Raw genomic sequence first — 21,346 nt, 5'->3', positions numbered from 1 at the left:
ACTAGCACAAAAACAGACAGATCAATGGGAAAGAATAGAGAGCCCAGAAATGGACCCTCAACTCTATGGTCAACTAATCTTCGACAAAGCAGGAAAGAATATCCAATGGAAAAAAGTCTTCAATAAATGGTGCTGGGAAAATTGGACAGCCACATGGAGAAGAATGAAACTGGACCATTCTCTTACACCATACACAAAGATAAACTCAAAATGGATGACAGACCTAAATGTGAGACAGGAGTCCATCAAACTCCTAGAGGAGAACACAGGCAGCAACCTCTTCGACCTCGGCTACGGCAACTTCTTGCAAGACACGTCTCTAAAGGCAAGGGAAACAAAAGCAAAAATGAACTATTGGGACTTCATCAAGATAAAAAGCTTCTGCATGGCAAAGGAAACAGTCAACAAAACTAAAAGGCAACCTATGGAATGGGAGAGGATATTTGCAAATGATGTATCAGATAAAGGACTGGTATTCAAGATCATTAAACAACGTAATCAAACTCAGCATCCAAAAAACAAATAATCCAGTCAAAAAATGAGCAGAAGACATGAACATACACTTTTCTAAAGAAGACATACAAATGGCCAACAGACACATGAAAAAATGCTCCACATCACTTGGCATCAGGGAAACACAAATCAAAACCACAATGAGATATCACCTTACACCAGTTAGAATTGCTAAAGTTAACGGATGCAGAGAAAGGGGAACTCTCTTAAACTGTTGGTGGGAATGCAAGCTGGTACAGCCACTCTGGAAAACAGTGTGGAGGTTCCTGAAGAAGTTAAAAATAGAGCTACCCTACGACCCAGCAATTGCACTAGTGGGTATTTACCCCAAAGATACAGATGTAGTGAAAAGAAGGGGCACCTGCATCCCAATATTCATAGCAGCAATGTCCACAATAGCCAAACTGTGGAAGGAGCCAAGATATCCTTCAACAGATGAATGGATAAAGAAGATGTGGTTCATATATAAAATGGAATATTATTCAGCCATCAGAAAGGATGAATACCTACCATTTACATCGACATAGATGGAACTGGATGGAATTATGCTAAGTGAAATAAGTCAATCAGAGAAAGACAATTATATGATTTCACTCGTGTGTGGAATATAAGGACTAGCGCAGAGGATCATAAGGGAGAGGAGGGAAGACTGGATGGGAGGAAATCAGAGAAGGAGACAAACATGGGAGACTCTTGACTCCGGGAAACAAACTGAGGGTTGTTGAAAGGGAGGTGGGTGGAGGGATGGGGTAGCTGGGTGACGGGCATTAGGGAGGGCATGTGATGTGATGAGAACTGGGTGTTATATACGCAGGTGATGAATCATTGAACACTACATCAAAAACTAATGATGTACTCTATGTTGGCTAATTGAATTTAAATTAAAAAAAAGAATGTTTAAAATTATCAAGAAAATACATTTAAAGACATAAAGAATAGTACAGCTAAGGCTTTGTATTCTTGTATCCTTCTGTGAGTTTCTCTACTGTGTTTTTCAGAATTTTTAACCATGATCCAAAGAACTATTATTTTATAGCACACTGTAGTTTATAACTTTTCTTAGTTCAGGGTTATATTTGGGATTTATTCGTGTTGTTATAAGGCTTGTTGAGGCTGACCTTATTGTTTCTCAGTCTTTCTAACATTTAGTTGATTAAAAAATTTTTTTCCAATGTGTTGAATGTAGAATGGAGATTGTTGTAGGTTTAAAGTACATTTTCCCTACTAGCTCATAAATGTTTTTTATGTTTATTGGTCATATATTTCTTCTGTGAATTACTTATTCATACCTTTTTACACATTTTTCTTTTCGGTTGGTTGTGTGTTTCTTATGTCTACATTTCATTAAAAACTCTTTGATTTATATGTGTTGGTAATCTTTTAAGGAACACCATACACATTTAACGAAGAACTTACTTTTTACTGTGGGATATTACTATTCCTGGTTCAAATATGCTAAGTGAAAACACTGTTCACATAAATTCGTTTAAAATTCTTAGACAGGTTTGGGAAAGTTTCTAGAAAAGCAAAATTAGTAAACTCATTAAAGTTCTTCAGGGTTGATTTATAACCTTGCTCCTGGTGCCATTTGAAAATTTGAGCCTGTAAAATTCTGTACGGCTCCATTATAATTGTGTAAAAAAATCAGAATATTGCTTAAAAGCTGCCATATTTATTTTAGTTTTTAATATTTGTTTGTATTTGTTTTTTCTCCTTAATTAGGTCCTCGATGGGCTTCCTGGAATATTGGTGTATTTATTTGCATCAGATGTGCTGGAATCCATAGAAATCTTGGGGTTCATATATCCAGGGTCAAGTCAGTCAACCTAGACCAATGGACACCAGAACAGATACAGGTAAACATGTTCTTACTGAGAGATTATTTACAATATTTAAAATGAATTTTAAATCTTTAAGCCTTCTTGCATCTAAGGGTTAACATTGAAATGAAGTATATTGAAATGGCATGTGCCACATATAAAATTTGGGTGTTACCTGAAGTGTCCACTCTCAAATGTTTAGATTTTCTTGGATCTGTAGTGAACTAAGTTTTTGACTATTCTTATCTAAAATGTTGCTTTTGAAGTCTTTAAAAAATCAGTTCCTTTTCCTTGTGTTGATGAAATTTGTCGGTTTTGTTTTTCTGTCAGTAGAGGGAGCCTGGGTAAAGATAAAAAATAAATCTTTAAAAAATCAATTCCTTTTCCTTGTGTTGATGAAATTTGTTGGTTTTGTTTTTCTGTCAGTAGAGGGAGCCTGGGATAAAAAGTAAATCACCTTGTGCCTAAGAACTGACTTGAAGGATTTCCCTTTTGGATAAAAGTGTTCTTGATTTTCAGACAGAGCCCAATAGTTGGAAGATAGCCTATTTAGAAAATGTTCTAATGACTGATTTGGATTTGTTTTGAGTGGTTTAGCTTTGTTAGAGATAAATTTGTAATTTTAAGGGCTTGCCATTTTTACAGTGTGACAGTCTTAAATTTTCAAAATCTTACTTTCTAATCCTTAAGGTTAACTGGTAAAATAAAAATGTTTATTTCTACTGGTTTTAATTTGTAATTCACAGTGTAATTATACAACTTTTTCTTACACTCTTTTTGAATTACTTTTAGTCAGTATAAGGCTAAATACACAAATATATGTAGTGAACTTAAGTGATACTCATACATACCTCTAATCAGAAAAAACAAAAAGAACACAGAAATTGGCATGGATAGGGTGAGGTAAGGGTGAAAGAATAGAATATAATGCAAGGGGAGTGGGTCATAAATAAAGATTTGGTTAAAGAAAGTAAAACTTCTGTGCTAAAGACATATTTATGCCAAAGTAAATTCTAGATAGAGCCAAGATTTAAATATTAAAAAAAAATTAAACCTTAGAAATACTTGAAAAATATAGTCAAGAGATCTTCAGGCTGTAAAGTCAAGCATCGCTTATTTAGTTCACTCTTAAATAAGTTTTTGAGGTTTTTGCTGGCCAGGACATAAAAGGAAATATGACACTTTATGTATTTTCCTAATCCTTGAGGAGAAAATTTACTTGTTTTACCAAGGAAGCAGAGCTTTTTGAACATTGCATAAAAGTCTCTGTTCTTGATAATATCTCTGTAGTAACTGTGGTAACAGATTTCATAATGTTGTTTATTAAGTTGTCTTCAAGAAAATGCGAAGCGTAGCTTGAAAATGTAACTTGGCGTTTGTAATGGGTTATGGAGGTACAACACATTCAAGGTGTATTGCCTTTCTAATGGTTCATTTTACACTAAGGACAAAACATGAAATCCTTGGACAATTCAGTTTTCCAGAAATAATATTTTTCTTGACTAGGCTGTTAAAAGGAGTTGAATAGCAGTTTGAGATGGGCAACTGTTCTTTTCCTATACCTGAGAGCAGAGCTTCCCAGTCAGAGGACTACAGCTGCAGTTCATTGGTTTTCTGTGGAATAGGTTATAGTTACACAGCAACATACTGAATTATTAAAAATTTCAGGCTTTTGAAAACAATTATTAAGTAATATACTGTCTTTGAAATTGTATTTGGAATACTATTTATATGTTTCCAACTGTCAGCTTCTTGAAATAAGAATGATTATTTTGGAATGCAAGACTTTTGAGGAGTACTTATCACCAGAGAATGCTCTGTAAGGCTTCATACATCACAGAGCTCCTCTTTTAGTGTTCTGTGGTGAGAAATAAGGTTAGGATGCACTCACTTAAAAATTAAATGAGTAAACAATGAAGTATTATTTTTAAAAAATGTATAGAAAAAGAGCATAAAGAAGCTTAATCACACAGACAGATGAGTCAGCCATCCAGTATTCTTATGGTGGGCCTTGTAAGTACCTGCAAGCAAAGCCAGAGTTGTTCTTTAAAAATCACTCTGGGACTACTGTGCAATATAAATGAGTAAGTAATTGGTGAAGTCCCCAAGGTTCCATTCTATAAAGCACAACCTTTATTTTAACCTAGAAAATTTCAAGGCAACTGATTCTAAAAAGGCAGGAGAACGAAGTGATTTAGAAAGTTGTCTCTAGATAGTCAGACTGCCAGAGTTAGACCTGGATATTCCTGACAGGATACTTAACCTCTGGGTACCTCAGTTTCTTCATTTATATGGGAATAGTAAGAATGTCTCCTTCTGTGGGTTGCTGTGAGGATAGAATAAGTTAATATGGGGAAAGTATTTATTTATTTATTTATTTATTTATTTATTTATTTATTTATTTATTTATTTGACAGAGATAGAGACAGCCAGCGAGAGAGGGAACACAAGCAGGGGGAGTGGGAGAGGAAGAAGCAGGCTCATAGCCGAGGAGCCTGAAGTGGGGCTCGATCCCATAACGCCGGGATCACGCCCTGAGCCGAAGGCAGACGCTTAACCGCTGTGCCACCCAGGCGCCCCAGGGGGGGAAAGCATTTAGAATAGTACCTGGCACATTTTAAATACTCGATGTTAGCTTATCAGTTATTAGTAGTATTAGCCCATTTGTTCATTGTTTAAAACCTTCAGTATTGCTGCCTCGAATATCTTTCTGATCTTAAGCAATATAGCTTCCTAGTAAACCTGTGATGAATTGGTTACTGAATGTACTATTGAGTAAATAGATTGTGTGGTATTATTGAGTATTAATTACTTTTTGAGGATGTTTGTGAAATATAATTAATTCATTTTTAGTAATATTGGATGTTAAGGCATTTTGATCTCAAAATTCCCTAATCATGTTAGGTAATTATACCAGTTGTCTATTGAGGTTGCTCATTACTCAGGTTTGAGCATATTCTTTTGCCTGTGATGGTAGGTATGTTCCATATAATCCAACTCTATTTATACCTATGCATTTTATTTTTTACTTAAAAAATTGAAGTATAATTACAGAGATAACACTTTACAGATATGAGTTTTATGTGTCTTGGCAAATGTCTGTACTGTGTCACCAACACCCTAATGAAGATATACTGAGTATTTCCATCACCCTAGAAAATTTCCTTGTGTCAGTTTGTAGTCAGTTCTCTAGGGGCAGCCACTACACTGATGTCTGTACCCTTAGGTTGCTGTACATTGAGATTTTTATCTTTTGGAGCTTGTTCTTATTAACTCTGACTCTTAATTCAGATTAGGAAGAGTGAAGATCACAGTGTAATATAGTCTTCCTTATTCATATGATGTTTTATAAGAATTTCTTTGATATTAAAAAAGCTCAGGAGGCATTTATTTGCAGAAGGGAAGTACTTTACTGCATATACTTCTACCCTATGTCTTCCGTTACCACCACCCCCAACATTTCATGAAAATCATATTTCTAATTTTCAAAGATGATACTTAGTTTTGGGTAGTTGTATATATTTTGAGATCTTTAATAGCAAATGTGGAAACATGATTAAATCTCTGAATCTAAGCTGCTAAATAAAAATAATCTTTTTTGTGTGTCCATAAAATGTAACTACTTAAGTTTTGCCTCAAAGCTTGTTATCGACTGGCATTAATATACACCATATTTATATCAGTTATTTGCATACATGTTGTGAGTGTGTGACTCAGGTTTTAGGGCATCTGCCATATCACAGCTGTGTTAGAATTGCTTTACGTTTATTTTTAAAAGAAAATTTATCAACTTATTTTGATTTTTATCAGCATGGAAATAGAGTTATTCACCTTACATTTTAATCAAAATTCTTTTTTAAAATGTGGTTCCTGGTTAGATTAAATGTCTTTCATCTTGAGTTTATTGTCAGGCACTTTTCAAATTTTTAGAAAGGACCACTTTGTACTTTTATTTATACTATAATCTTTATTTTTTATTTTGTACTGGTTTGTTAACCCCAAGTATTGATTACCATTTTCTCCATTATTTAAAAATTTTTAATTACTCAGTTTTCATTATCTGTATTGAAGGAATTAAAATGAAAAATACCATATTTTTACTACAGAGGACTGTTACTTTTGCTTTCAAGTTTCTTAGCTTACTTTGTGCAGTCTTTTAAATTGTGCTAATAAAACATCTTAGTGAGATTTTGTCCTTACTGCAAAGTATAATCCATATATTTGGTATTTATCTTGATAACTTTTGGACCACTTTTAATACTTTATGTATCTATAAATCTTTTAGTAATCTTCTTTCACATATTCTTTGTTTACTACTGACTAGTGTCATTTATTGATATGATAGTATTTTCTTGGGAATGCCAAGGCCACACAACTGAAGTTTATTCATTTATAAAATATATTTGGGAAACTTTACATTTGAAACTGCCCAGTCTCCACAGGCCTATGATTTATCCTTAGTGAACTTGCCTGCAACATTTTGTAGGCCTTTTTACTCCCTCTGTTAATATCGTTACCATTTTTACTTTAGCTTTGACTATATTTTGGCTAGAAGGAAAGGTCTTTAAACCCAACTCTTTTTACATCCTTACTTACTGTTATAACAAAAGAATAGAAGCTTTCTTTCTTCTCATTCCACCCAACCCCTGAATGTTTCCACTTTGACTTCAGCTTTTTGTGTTCTTGTTTTAGGGGCAGAATGGAAGGTGGTGGCTGCTAGTTTCTCTGCCTTTATTTTCATTTGCAGCTTTCTTTCCTGCTTTTCCACCTTAATTAAAAAAATTATATTCATTTGGAGGCACATTTAAATTCTTTCTTCTTCTTTGAAACATATTACTCACATCCTTCTGCCATAAAAAAGTCTTGCTAATACCATCTTTCTATCAACATACAGCTCTTGACTCTGCTGTATTCATTTGTTTGCATAGTCAGCCACTGAGCATTTATTAAGTATTCACAATGTGCCAGCCACTGTATTGTGGTGACTAGCTCTTGTCTTCCTTTAGCAGTTGAATTACTTGAACAATCTTTACCCAGTTTTTCATTTCTTTACCTTACTTTTGCTTCTATTAACTCATTCTGTCCCCATCATTCTGCTAAGTTTGCACTCACAAAGAATACTAGTTACCCCTAATGGCCAAATTCAACTCTCCTTCTTCCTCTTCCTCCTCCTTGGTCTTCCTCCTTCACTTGATACTATCCACTGCCTTCTTGAAGCTGTTTTTTTTTTTTTTTTTTTTTTGGTGAAAGAAGCTAAAGTTACTCACCACGTCTTCTATTTGGTTTATTTAGTCTCTGTATTTTTTTTTTTTCCGTTTCTTTTTCTGCTTTTTCACCCTATTGGAGATTTTCTGTCAGGCACTACAGTTTTGTCTTTAGCCCTGTTGTTCTTTAGTCTATCCCCATAAGGGAGCTCACTTACCCTCATGGATTCAACTGTTATTTTTCTGTGCAGATGGTTTCCCCGTCTGTCCACTGTCCTACAGTGATTTTCAGTTCTTTTTTAGATTGCCTATTAGAGACCTTTGGTGTTTGTGGACTTACCGTTCTTAAGAAAACTTGGATTTCCTTGCATGAAGTAATTGGTAATTTTCCCAAGCATCCATTTTAATTGTATATTCTTTGAGGCTGGAATTAGCCAATTCGGTTGATTCCATAGCACTGGAATTTCAACATGGCTTTACATATCTGTTCATCTTTGTATATTCGGTAATTCTTGTGAAGTAATTAAAAATCTTGTTGCTTTATGAAAAATACTTTGCTATGAAGCAAAGAAAGCTGGCTATTAATGTAATGGTAAAAGGAATAGATATGATGGGGCATGGATTTTTTTTTTGCCAGATAACATATGCATTTGAGTAAAATTAAGAATAGAATATCAAATTTAACTGTTGCTCTTTAGCAGTATCAGTAAAACCTCTAAATGTTCATATGGAAAGAGGAAAAAAGGATTTATGAAATTGTTTCAGTGTAGGAAATTTTGGCTACAGTCCTAGTTATTAATGTGTAGCATTTGTAAATGTTAAGATTAATAGATGCCTACTAATCTGCAACTTGACACATTTAAAATTTAAATAATTATCTGGTGGTCCAGACTGGTTTCTTAGAAGTTCGAGTTCATCTTAAAAGCTTGTGGTGTCCAGTGGTTCTTACCTCTTTCTTTTGTGTGCCTCCCTATTCCATCAGTTCTTAATTCTTTTGTTGCTCCTGTTGCTTTCCATTCTCATTTCTCCTACCATATCCATGGCTTTAGCTTATTCCTGATCTTCCTGTCACTGTCACCTCTCCATCACTTTTACATACCACATTCAGAATAATCTTTCTGGAACACTGCTTTGGTCATTTAACTTCTCTTCTAAGAAATTTGTATTGGTTCTCCTCTGAGAATCATAAAAGTTTTATTTTCCTTCAATTGGTAATCGTATACCTCTGCCATCTGGCTTCATCCTGTGTCTTTGACCTTCCTCCAGATGCTTGACAATAGATTGCTTTGGCTGTATAGAGACAGCTGTTCCTGTTGAATTATTCTGGCGGTGTGTTCTTGCATTTTGTTTTGGTTCTGCTTGTTTTCTGTTGTTGGAAAATGTTTTTGCATATTCCTTTTTTCAAACCAAATCCTTCCCATTCTTTAAAACCCAGCTGAATCCTTTTTCTTATAAACCTTCTTCAAAATATAGGTTGTGCCTAATTATCTGCTACCATATATTGTTATTTACCTTTGCGCATGTCTGTTGAGTTAATTGTAACCTTCCAGTAGTTAGAAACTTTACCGTATGTGTATTTGTAGTTCTTGTGATGCCTACCACTGTGGTGGGAACACAGTATGTCCTTAATTTATAAATGGCACACTGAGAACAGTCTTTGGTTTGATATAATTCTGTGAGATAATGTTTCCTGTATTTAGCAAGGAGCAGGGAGAATGAAGAAAATGAAAAAATCAAGCATATGCCCCCAGTTTGTCCTTTTCTCCCCAAGTTCCTACATATGTTTAAATTCCCCAAATACAGGGAGAATAGGCAAAAGACAATTTGTAGGTACTTTAAATATTTTTCTATTGCTAAACAAGTGATTAAAATCACAGGTACTTCTTATTGGTGGTCATGTTGTCCCCATCTTCACTATTAAAATTGGGATGTAAAGGATTATAAAAGGTAGGCTAAATATATTGAGGAAGTTTTCTCCTCCTTTCCTTTGACATAGTATATTTCAGATGTAGTTATGATACATTTCCTTCTTTAAAAGCATATTAATTTTATGAAATAAAATTGTAGTTGATAGAAGTACAGCATTCCTGTGAGGTACCTCTGCCATCCCTAAAAAATAGAAAACTGGGACTAGAATATTGATAGGCGATTGAAACTTAAGTTTAACTTGAATTGTCCAGTTACGCAGGTTTGTTTTAATATATCACACCATTTTTAAATTGTTAAAGAAAGGTGAGATGAGTTATTATGGTTTCCGTGGGAGTTCTGCAGAGGAGAAAGATGCATTAAGTAAGATATATTATTAAGATTAATTTTACCTGTTTTTATTTTTGTTAATGAGACTACTTAATGAAAATTTAAAAGAATACAACTGGCTCAGATTATCTTTTTGTCACACAGCAGTGGTGTACCTGTAAGGTAGTTGTTACACCTTGCTGTGTAACCACTGCAGCCTTCTTTTTGCTTAATGTTTGCGTGGTATTTCTTCTTTCATGCTTCTGTGTTTAACTGATTTATATCGTTAAATATAAATAGATTTCTTTTAGACAAGAAATGCCTTGTGCTCTTTCAGTATGTAGTTTCAATTTTTTTTTTTTTTTAATTTCAGTGACTTTTTAAAATTAGTTTTTCAGTATTGTGTCTCCTTGTTTGAGTTTTCTTCTTCGGTGATTCTCTTACATGTATGTTGAATTTTCATTGCCTAACTTCAATATTTGTCACTTTCTGTTGGATCCTTTTTATTAATTTTTTTTAAATTAAAAACTTTTAGGTCTTTTGTCTCTCCAGTTTTCGTAGGCCATTATTTGTTCTGTTTATTTGTTCTCACGTTCCATTTTATTTCATGTTCATTTCTGATTTCCTTTTATTTCTAATTCTTCTGAGTTTTCATTTTAATTCTGAATATTTCTAATTTCTTTTTTTATTACATTTTATTTTTAAGTAATCTGTATACCCAGCATTTGAGGCTCAAATTTAAAACTGGAAGATCAAGAGGCGCAGTCTCTACTGACTGAGCCAACAGGTGGCCCTGAATATTTCTAATTTCTGATTTAGTTTTCTTTCATAACTTCACATGTCTTTTAACTCATTTAACATGTTCTTTCATATCATGTATATGTTTTTCTGGCTTTTTTTTAAATTAGTAAGTGTACAGTTTTGATCTGTTTTCTGAGCATATTTGTTCTAGAATGGTTTCATTGTAGAGATGTTATTCTGTTTCTTATTATCTTCTTCTAAAACTTTCTATGAGATTTGACCTTGATTCTTTTCTGTTGATCATTTTTATGTGGTGTTAGTTTTCTTTACTTTTAAAAGGAATTGATATTCAAGATAGCTTTTGTAACTGCACAGCACCTCTCCCTTCAGTGGTTTGTGTGTAGTATTTAAAAATAAGGCCTCTTGTTTTCTGAGATTTTTTTGCTCTGTTCCTACTCTCACTTTTATCTGTACCTTCTCTTTCTTTATTTCCATTTTTTTTGTACTGCTCAATTTTGAATCCTTTCCCAAGACTTCCTCCTCAGGGTCGGACCTGGTCCTAGAAGGGAAGTTTTGGTGGTTAGGTTATGAGAATTCATAGGGGCTAGATTGTTTCCCCCCATTTCAAGCTTATTATAGACTGTATGTATTTGCTATTGGATTGGGTAAAAATGCTTTGCAGTTTCATGTGCTTTCTTTAGACTGGTTCACTGTAATTTCCAGTTTTTATCTCTTTACTATTTTAGTGTTCTGTTTTCAGGTCTACCTGCCCCCCGCCCCGCCATTAGTTGCAGACATCATGCAGGTCAGCGGTTGTTAGTGCCTCGTCTCTACCACAAAGCGTTTTGGAGTTTGTGGGGTACTCCATCACCAATTTTTGTTGTAAATATTGTCCATGGGGTTTTGGTTTTTCTTTTTAGTGACTCTTTTTTTTTTTTTTTTTTTTTGGTGAGAAGCTTCTGGGAGCTTTAAAAACTCACCGCTATTACAGAATTCCTATGACAAGCAGTATTTTATAGAATAAAATTACATTTAAAAAAAAAAGCTAATTTGAAGAGCTCCATGATTTAACCACATCTGACCTGTATGTGTTAGAACATTATTTACTATCTCAAGGTTTTGACTCTTAAATTTTCATAGTGCTTTATAGAACCAGGCAGAGAAGTGTTCAGTACACAATTCTTGGTACGTATTTATTGAAGAAAACCCCCAAATAACTTTTTTCTTGTTTTGTGGGAGGAGTACTCATTATTCTATTAAGCTGACAAAATTTCTCAAATCATGCCCTAATGTATATACTTTTTAAAGGTGATTGAGATACAACTTCTGCCGACTCCTTGCCAGGATCATTAAATTGTCCTCAAGAGCAGAGCAAGGGGGCAACTTACAGTGTTGGGTTTATGTAGTGCCTATATGTGCAGAGTGAGGTGAGGAAAGAATTGTGATACTGTCTATAACAAAATTTAATCTGTGAAGTTTAATAAGAGGTTTGCATTTTTAAGCAATCCGTTTGAGAAAAGGTTGCATTTTGAATTTGAATGTGCAATTATGCCCTGTATTTTCCTCTTGATTTTTAAATTGTTTTTAAGGTTAAAAAGTCAGTGATAGTTTTTAGAATTCTCTTTTTCTAGTAACTGGCTATAGTTCTTGAGTCAGAGCAGTGAACAAAATGGTAAGATATTACTCAATGGAAGTCTTTGTTAATTTAACTCTGTTTATTCTATACTGCCTAATCTAGATAGAACTGAGAGTATAACTAAAGGAATACTAAACTATTTGAAAAAGAAGGCTTATATCTCCATATAGAGTGCTATATTTGGTAGGAAATTGTTATGTGGCAGTGAATAAATACCTGTATGAATAGATCATCTGGAAATGTTATTATTAATTTCATTGCATAGAATATTTTAGAGGTGTAGTCACTGTTCTTTCCTGCTTTGTATAAGTGTAAGAATGATAGAGGATAGTAGGTGTAGTCGAAGGCTGGGACTCTGTAGACCTGGGTTCTCTGTAGACCTGGCTTTGTTAACTAAATGGTTAGGTAATCTTCAGGAAGTTACTTAGTAGTGGCTCCTTTTTCTTTAAAAAAAGAAATCATCAGTATCTAGTGTTGTGGTAAGTTCTCAACATATTTTAAAGATGTCTCATTACTATTTTTATAGTGACCTTTATTTGCTTATGAATTTCTAGAAGCATACTACAGTGTACACAGGGCCTTCTAGGCAGAAAGATGGAGAAAGCATGTCACATTTGAGGAAGTGAGGTAGTTTTCTGTGACCAGAGTATATTGGGTGCAGTTAACGTGTCACAGGAGATGAAAGTGAAAGTTGCAGTGGGAGGTTGGTTTGGTCTTGATCCTATCAGTGATAGGGGGTGGGGATAGGGACAGAACAGGGAGCTCTTAAAATGTCAGAAGTTGAAGAGTGATATTTAATGTTATGTTGCCTTTAAGAACTTAAATCTGATGAGCTTGTTCCTGCAATGCCCTAGGCAGTAGGTGACTAGATCTGGAACTAAAGTGGTGGCAGTGGGGTTGATTAACAGGGGGAGGCTATAACAAATATTAAAGAGTTAGAATCACTAAGACTTCTGACAGTAGAGGGGAGAGGGTCCAGGATGACTCCTGAACTGGGCCTTAAGCACCTAGGATGAAAAAGTAGTGGTTTATTCCTGGACTTCAAATGGTATGGATTTCATAGTAAGTACAGATTACAAAAGAATGTGAAGTAAAGCTTTTCCAAGTTTGTCATAACAGTGTTTAATTTTACTGTTTTAAAAAAAATACATTCTCTGACTTTGTAACAACTAACAAATGCTGCAACAGATAAATCAAGTTCTGAGAATACCTAGAAATTGTGAAAAATATGAAAACTGGTACCTGTAATTCCACATCATCATTTAAGATTTTTAATTTTTAAATATGTGTGGTTTACTTATTTTGTTTTAAAAATAAAAATTAAAACTTTCAGAAAGAGAACAACTCCCCTAAAACACAGTTTTATGAAAACTGAAGAAATGGACTCTGTATTAAATATTTACAAAGAGTTCCTGAGACCAAAAACGGTGGCCCTTCTTTTCCAGCAGCTGGAATCCAAAAGATCTTGAAACCAGTCCTGAAAAGCTTGCTCCTATGCAAGAAACCCTGGTGGCTTTTGAGAGGAAGATAGAGAACTATTCTGGAAAATTTCAAGTGGTAGTAGAGGTGAGTCACTGACATGAAGAATTTATCCAGGGACTACAAATATTCATTTTCTCTTTTTAATTAACATTTAAAAATATATATACATTCAGATAAGGCAGTTTGAAAATCTTAGTCTTTGTGTTCTAAAAATTTTAATGAATAGAAAATAGTAGAATAAATAGTATTCCCTCACCCACATAAAAATAAATATGTTGAAATTTTAAGAAGCAAAAACAGATACACAATTCTGTTTCTTTAAGAAGATGATGATACTGGGAAAAGATATGAAAATAAATGCCATGTTTGTACTTTGACTGTATTTTGAGTGTAAGATATATACTTGGATGGGATTTTTAAAAATGTATTAATTTGATTTGATTCATAACCTGTTCCGTCACTAGAACACTGTGTTCTAGTAGGAGTGGAGGGTACCAGTGAGGAGGAAGTCTTGTTCTGATTCGCATGCTGCTTGAATACCCTAGCTAAGCTTCCTCTGGATAATATTTTATTTAGAAACAATGCAGGATTAATAAGCCCCCCTTAATTATTTTATTGTTTTGGGGAATGAGAAATACATGGACATGGCACAAACTTCAAAGGGTACAAAATGTGTAAAGTCAATAGTCTTCCTCCCATTTCTGTCCCTCAGACATCCAGTTTTCCTCCATAGGAACAACGGTATTTACTAGTTTCTTGTATACTTTTCCTGAAGCATTTTATGCATATATACAAACATATAGGTGTGTATATTTTTAGTTGCTTTCGTATCTCTACACAATAATCTCTGATCTTGTAGGTGAGATTCCCTCCCGTATCTGTTCCTCAGAAAATTGGATAGAAGAGTTTTAATTTATATAGTTGTACCTTTCTTCCTCCAGATTTAATGTAGACATGTAGCACCTTTCCATTACACACTAACATGTAAGATACTATTGATTATTTCAATATTTTGCATTTTTGCCTTTGGGAATTTAGAAGATCTGATTGCCTCATTATAACTTAATTGTTTGCAACAGAGCAATTAGTGATCTCAGTCCTTTATTTTGTAGCTGCTATTCTTCTTCCCACTTATTCCATTTTTAAAAATAGCCAGTAAACTCTAAAGGGCAAGTCAGTTCACAGAAAAAATTTTGAAAACAATGCAGGTAGCTTCCTGAAATAATACATTAGTGTGAATTCTAGCTTAACTATATAGGCTGTTGACCAGGTACTACTTAGTGTCTGAGGGAGAGAGTTCAGGAAACATTATGGGGACAGATAGGAGGTAGGTACTGAGAAAAGAGAGAGGATGCACAAGATGAAAGGGAGGGAGGTCCAAGGAGCCATAGATCTTAAACACAGCCACTGAACCTGGCCTGGACTGTATTTAGCTTTAGCTCAACTAACACAGGTAGAAGTCATACCCTGAAGTAATTTTATCACTTAGTTGGGAGTCCACAAAGAGCTCTGCTTTCCAAGATTTTGGAAGACTAAAGTAAGGGGGAAAAAAATGACAAGTTTTATTCTCAGGAGAATGAATTATTAACTTGGAATTTTAGGTGGCCCGTCATTTATCTTTACTGTTATTTCCTAATATTGAAAAAGACTTAAGCACATTTTGTGTCTATCTGTTCCTGTTACTTCAGATCTTTACATTTATTTCAAGGATCTTTTCTCACTAATGCTGATTTTGTGTGCTGCTTAATTATTAGTTTTTTCATTGGAAATGCCCCCACTGACATGAAACACTGAGTTTTAAAAAAAACATACAGTACTGTTACATAAAAATAAAAGTTCCTGTTATATTTGTTTGCCTACGTATTGATTCTGCCTATTTTCTTTATGTCTGTTCCCACTTTTTGTGACATTTGTTACTTTTTTCGGTTAATTTTTTTTACTGAAGTACAGTTGACATACAATGTTACATTAATTTCAGGTGTACACAGTGATTTGACAACTCAGTGTGTGTAGTAACAAGTGTAGCTACTACCATCTGTAACTGGTTTTTGTATGTTTTAGTTTATTAAAGTATACAAATGCTGTAAATAAATGCCAGCTTAACTTTAAATTGACAACCCCAATTCACTTCAGTCTCTTTAAAACATTAAAAACTTAGAACTCATTTAGAATATATTATATATTATTATATTATTATTATAATGTTTTTAGTGCAAAAACTAGGATTGGATGAAATGTTTTATTATATTTATTTTTTATTATACATATTATTATAAATGTTATTATATTATTATTATATTATTGTTTTTAGTGCAAAAACTGGGATTAGGTGAAATGTTTTCTTCTTGGAAAGTTTCAGAAATAGAAATGTTTTATCTGCATTAGATTGTGAAGGAAGTATGTTAGCCTGTATGTGTTTCTCAGCATTCTAGTTCAAATAGTAATTTTTGAAATTGAATCTCAGCTGATAGGTGAGTCTTTGGGGAGGTGTTGTTTATGTATTACGTGGAAAAACTAAAAACACACAGATTATGGATTAACAAGGACAAAATACTTTTAATAGTAGGTTTTGAGATTCTTAAGTGTGCTTTATTATACCATTTTCAGGTGAAGCCTACCTTTGCAATTATAATGGTGGTGATTTTGGATGAAGATGGTTCTGGCAAAAAGTACAATATAAAATTTATCTTTCTAGGAACATACAATGTATAAAATGAGGATAGATTGAATTTGAAAATGAACAATAAATAACACTAATTTTAAAGTATGTATTACCTACATGACATTTATCATAACTGAAGTACACATTTCACTTACTCTTCAATATAAATATGTATTTTTCTTAAAGTAAAAATTCATATTGACTTTTTATTGTATTTTTATTATCATTTTCTTTGTCAAGAATTTCAGTATATTTTCTGCTCAATGTTTGTTTTTTAAAAATCTAATTTTGAGATGAGCTATAATTTATTAAGTAAATACCTATTTAAGAATATTTTTAAACAAACAGTAGAAATTTTGACTTAAGTAATTAAGAGTCCTCTTCCTCCCTTTTTCATGTTTGAAATGTGAGAGAAAGAGATAAAAAAATTGACAGAATTATACGCCTTCTGTAAAGCCAAAGAATTTTGAGAATTGGTAAATTTAAAAATTTTTGATAGTCTGTTTGATATCCTTACAAGTATTCTTCCTTTTGGAGAAGTGAAAACAGGTTTGGAAATTTAAAGTTTTTCAGAATAGTGCATAGTACTAGGGTCTGGCTTGATTTCCAGGACGCTAGATGGTAGAAGTTAAAGTAGCTAGTTCATTACCCATAACTTAAGTCTCACTGCAGTTAAAAATAATAAAAAATATAAAACTTTTTCTTTTAAAAGTAGTATATTCCCTTTTTCATCCCTGTATCCCACTTTTTTTGCAACCAGTCCACTCATCTCAACCCTGGAAAACTGAATCATAAATTGCCAAAAAATAAGCAACTAAAATTCTCCTATCCAACGGTGCATTTTGCTAAAGCATTTTGGTTCAGAGACTCTAAAAGAAAAGCAATAATATTTTAATAACAGGAATGATGTTTCAATAATGGAGGCAATACCTATGGTGTTCTTCTTCTGTTTTGTGGTGAAATTTCCTGGACACTTATTTTGATTAGCTGGTGCTTGGTGGTAAGGACTGGGACTAGAGAACTTGATCCTAGTCTCAACTCTGTAGCTGATTCATTGTCTACTCTAGAGAAATCATATATCCTCTTTGTACTTCAATTTCTGTATCTGTAAAATGAAAACTGAGCCTCTAAAGCAAAGAGCCCAGTGTTTGTAAATCCTGCAGGAGATAGTCCCCAGTTCCATTGGATGCAGCCTGAGATCTCTAAACTCCTAAGGGCTGATGTTGGTTCTATGAAGAGTCAAATACTCATGGAGACTAATAATCTTGGGCCTGTTACTTAACATCTTGCTGCTTCAGTTTCCTTTCCTGCCAAAATAGGGTAATAATGCTGAAAGCAGGGTTTTTTGAAATGTAAAATGGCGTGGGTGTGTGTGCACGCACGTGTGCGCCCGCGCGCGAGCATGCACTTTCTCTAATATACATGCGATTTTAATTATATGTATATATAAAAGTAAAGTATTGAGGCTAATGCTTATCACTGTAATTGTTAGGCTATTTTCATTATTTTCTTCTGAGTGCTAGAGTTTGCTCTTCAGGGCCAATAGAATGAATTTTCATAAGTGTTCTGTATGGCCCTTAAATGTAGTGTTTTGAAACTTTGATACTGACCTTCCTTTCACACTACTCTCTTCTACTTTTTTAGAAACCTAGAAATCATCTGAGCCTAACAATATCTTCTTACAAAACAATCTTTATACATCTGTGATGTCACTGAATCCTTGTTTCCTCTAATCCCAACTAACACACACACACACATGCACCTGTCCCCAGTCACTTTTTGGCAGTGGTCTCCTGTAGAAATGGCTCATTAGTTCCCATCATTTCTCCCTTTCAGATTTTTTTATCTCTTTTTTTCTCTCCTAATTGTGATGGGTAGCATCCCTAGAACAACAGTAAATAATTTGGTGTAATACAGATGTATGCCTTTTTCCTAATTATTTTTTATTTTGTCAAAATATTAAAGACCTCCTTTAAATAAAGAGAATATTTTATATAAAATGTGAACAATCATATTCGTTGAACATAAGGTATCTCTATTAAAAAACCCTCTATTTTATGAATTCATAAGAAAAAATATTAGTTATAAGACACTATTAATTTTAAGATGTATTCCTATTTCATTAATCTTAAAATATGAAGAAAAATGTAACAGGATCAATGCGATATGGCACATACATAGTTGATACTGTTTTTAGTCTTACTAAATTTTTTGTTAGAATCTCCACGTATTCTTGTTTGCATGATGGAAACTTTTCAGTTTTTTTTTTTTTTTACTTTCATAGTTTCTATGAGTTACTTTTTGTTTTAGTGCAGATATGCACAAAGTAAGAGGCATTTTTCTTATAGTTCTTTCTAAATGTTTAATGCCTTTATGATTACATAACGTGGATCATCTTTACTTCTAAATTCCCACCATGACACAAAGGTGAAGCATCATTTGAATACTTGAGATGGGAAACATTTTTTCTTTTTTCAAGAAGGGTGACCTATCCTGAAAGTTTCTAAGCTCTTCTCCCCACACACAGAATTATATATTAGCTCTACTCGTATGCATGCTAGTATGTGTCATGATGTAGTAGAGCCCTCTGACCTTATGCTGCCATTCACCTTATACAGGGTTTCCCCTCACCTCATATACCCTTGGGTTTATACCCTTGCCTTAGCTTCTGTTTTCTCTCCAGAGCTAAGTAACAAGAACTGTTTCATTCTTTTTCAGTTTAGTGTTCCTTATATTTCCCAGCCCCCTATGGCTTCCATTTCTTATGGTCTCATTTACTCCAAAAGAGTACTTATGTTGAGATGGAATAGAATAGATATCCAGAAATGAGAGTATATTAGTATTTTGCATACTTTAAAACTCTCAGTTGGGAGAAAAAAAGGTCACTGTATTTTTTAAAAAAGGTTTTATTTATTTATTTATTTGTTTGAAAAGGAGGGAACGACACAAGCAGACTCCACAGTGAGCGTGAGCCCAATGTGGAGCTTGATCCCATGACCCTGAGATCATGACCTGGGCTTGAAATCAAGAGACGAATGCTTAACTGATTGAGCCACGCAGGCACCCTATGTCACTATTTTTTATTTGAAGGAAGATGGTCACTTGAGGGCTACAACTCAAGGTGAACAACTGATAATCTCTTAAACCTGGATTGTCTTCTCGGAGATGTGGGTGTGTGTCTAGGAAATCAGAAGAGAAAAGAAGGAATTATACAGACTGATCTTTCTACCAATTGAAACATTTTAAAGAACCTAAACTCTGTGTGATGATGTATTCATTTGTAACATTCGTGACATGTATTCATGTGAAATGAATAATGTTTTGTTTATGAATGTTACTTTCTGATGTAATAGACTCTCCAGGAAGTACTGTTTAGCTAATCCTTACAGAAGGTACTAAAATTTAATTAAACTGGTTTAAGCCATTATCAGATTATTTTATGCCTCCTAAGTAGTTCTTATTCTTGGGGTTTATAGATTTTAGGGAGGCTGTGGGCCATTGGGTACTGTTTTTTTTGGTTTTGTTTCTGTTTTTTGTGGGGAGAGGATCCATAGCTTTCAGCAGAGTCTTAAAGATATTAAGTCCAAAGAAATTAATCCACTTCTGTAGAGTCCTGGGTTAGCACTATTTCTTTTTTATCTGCTCTCCATTGTGATCCTGATTGTAAATCATGAAAACCCGAGAGTATTTGGAACTCAAAACAAAGAAAATTTGATCTTGAGTTGTTACCCTTGGAAATGACAGTGCTGTTCTAGTGGCATATCTAAAACAATAATAAAACTGCCATGAACTACCAGGGAATTACTTTTAGTAGTGAATATAAATAAAGATGGTATTGTTTTCACAAAAAAAGACATTAGAAAACTGTGGGCCACATAAGTTGAATAACTGTGAAGAATTAAAAATATGCTTCTGCTTTGAACTTGAGTAATTAATTTCATAGTTGCGATTTAAATTATTTTTCTGAAAAGTATATATTGGAAATAATAAATGTTACCTTGTATTTGTATATATGAGTGTATGTATGTATATGTATGTGTATATAGGAATTACTTTTTAATATTCATATGAATAATGAAAATACTTGATTTTTCTTTTTATTTTAGTGCATGCAAGATATGGGAAATACTAAAGCAAGACTACTCTATGAAGCCAATCTTCCAGAGAACTTTCGAAGACCACAGACAGATCAGTATCCTTTAAACTTTATTTATTGTGGATTTTAAAAGAATTAACTCATTTTTATACTTCGTATTTTAACTTTTTGTATTTAGGAAGGTGTGAACTGTATCATACTATTACTTATTAAAGATCAAAATTGATTTGCCCTGAGCTGTGCTTTGTATGTAGTAAGTTTTTAATAGTGAGTAATACATGATCTACATAGTATTTTGATGTAATTATTACTAAGTGTAAAATATTATGACTGATTCTTCTTGATCTCCAGCTCTTGATTGGAGAGTATATGTTGTTTATTATTTTAGAGTATTATTAGAGATTTGACTTGTGAGCATCTTGATAATTTTAAAATTCATTTCCAAAGCGATTTTCTTGACCACCTTTATATGGTAATCATATTTATGTTAGGCAGTTTGGTGTGTATGCACTTAAAACAGCAAGTCACATATTTAGTGCAAGTGGACCTGCTGAAGTAACTTATGATAATATTTACTGCTGACATTCCATCTTTGTTATAGCTTTCACAACTGTGTTTGCTTTTACAAATCTGCCCTAATGAATAAGTAGAATATTTTCTCACTGGCATTTTAGTCAGATGTTTTTCACATTTGTTAAAAATAAACTAATTTGATTATGTAGGAATTCTCAAATTTATATTGAAGTTTGAGGAAAGAGCTCATCAAAATTGATCTGTTCTATAAAATTATCAACTTGATTTTAGTTATTTGTGATTCTATCAAAAAGTGATATTTGCGGTTTTGACAATAAAATGTAGTTTCTTAAGAAGCAGTTATATATCACCCATTTGTATACCAAAACAGTTCATGTGGTCAAGCAGTGAAAAAAAAATGTGATCTTTTCTTAACAGAGATAC

General features: G+C 33.5%; 1 protein-coding gene across 4 annotated transcripts in view; it reads left to right on the top strand.

The window, feature by feature from the left end:
* Positions 1 to 21,346, top strand: part of SMAP1 (small ArfGAP 1) — a 167,012-nt gene that overhangs the window by 43,656 nt on the left and 102,010 nt on the right. For 2 of the 4 annotated variants that reach the window (XM_045803361.2, XM_045803357.2), the window contains exons 2-3: positions 2,236 to 2,369; positions 20,400 to 20,485. In XM_045803361.2, coding sequence (XP_045659317.1) covers positions 2,236 to 2,369; positions 20,400 to 20,485 — 220 coding nt within the window. Of the gene's footprint in view, positions 1 to 2,235; positions 2,370 to 13,594; positions 13,716 to 20,399; positions 20,486 to 21,346 lie in introns of all 4 variants that reach the window. The other 2 variants (XM_087856968.1, XM_087856967.1) reach the window with 2 other exon arrangements.

This window comes from Ursus americanus, chromosome 29 (assembly GCF_024610735.1).
Source record: "Ursus americanus isolate L20-20 chromosome 29, mUrsAme1.1.p, whole genome shotgun sequence".
In the NCBI taxonomy this organism is placed as follows: domain Eukaryota; kingdom Metazoa; phylum Chordata; class Mammalia; order Carnivora; family Ursidae; genus Ursus; species Ursus americanus.
This window is presented reverse-complemented; position numbering and strand designations above follow the sequence as displayed.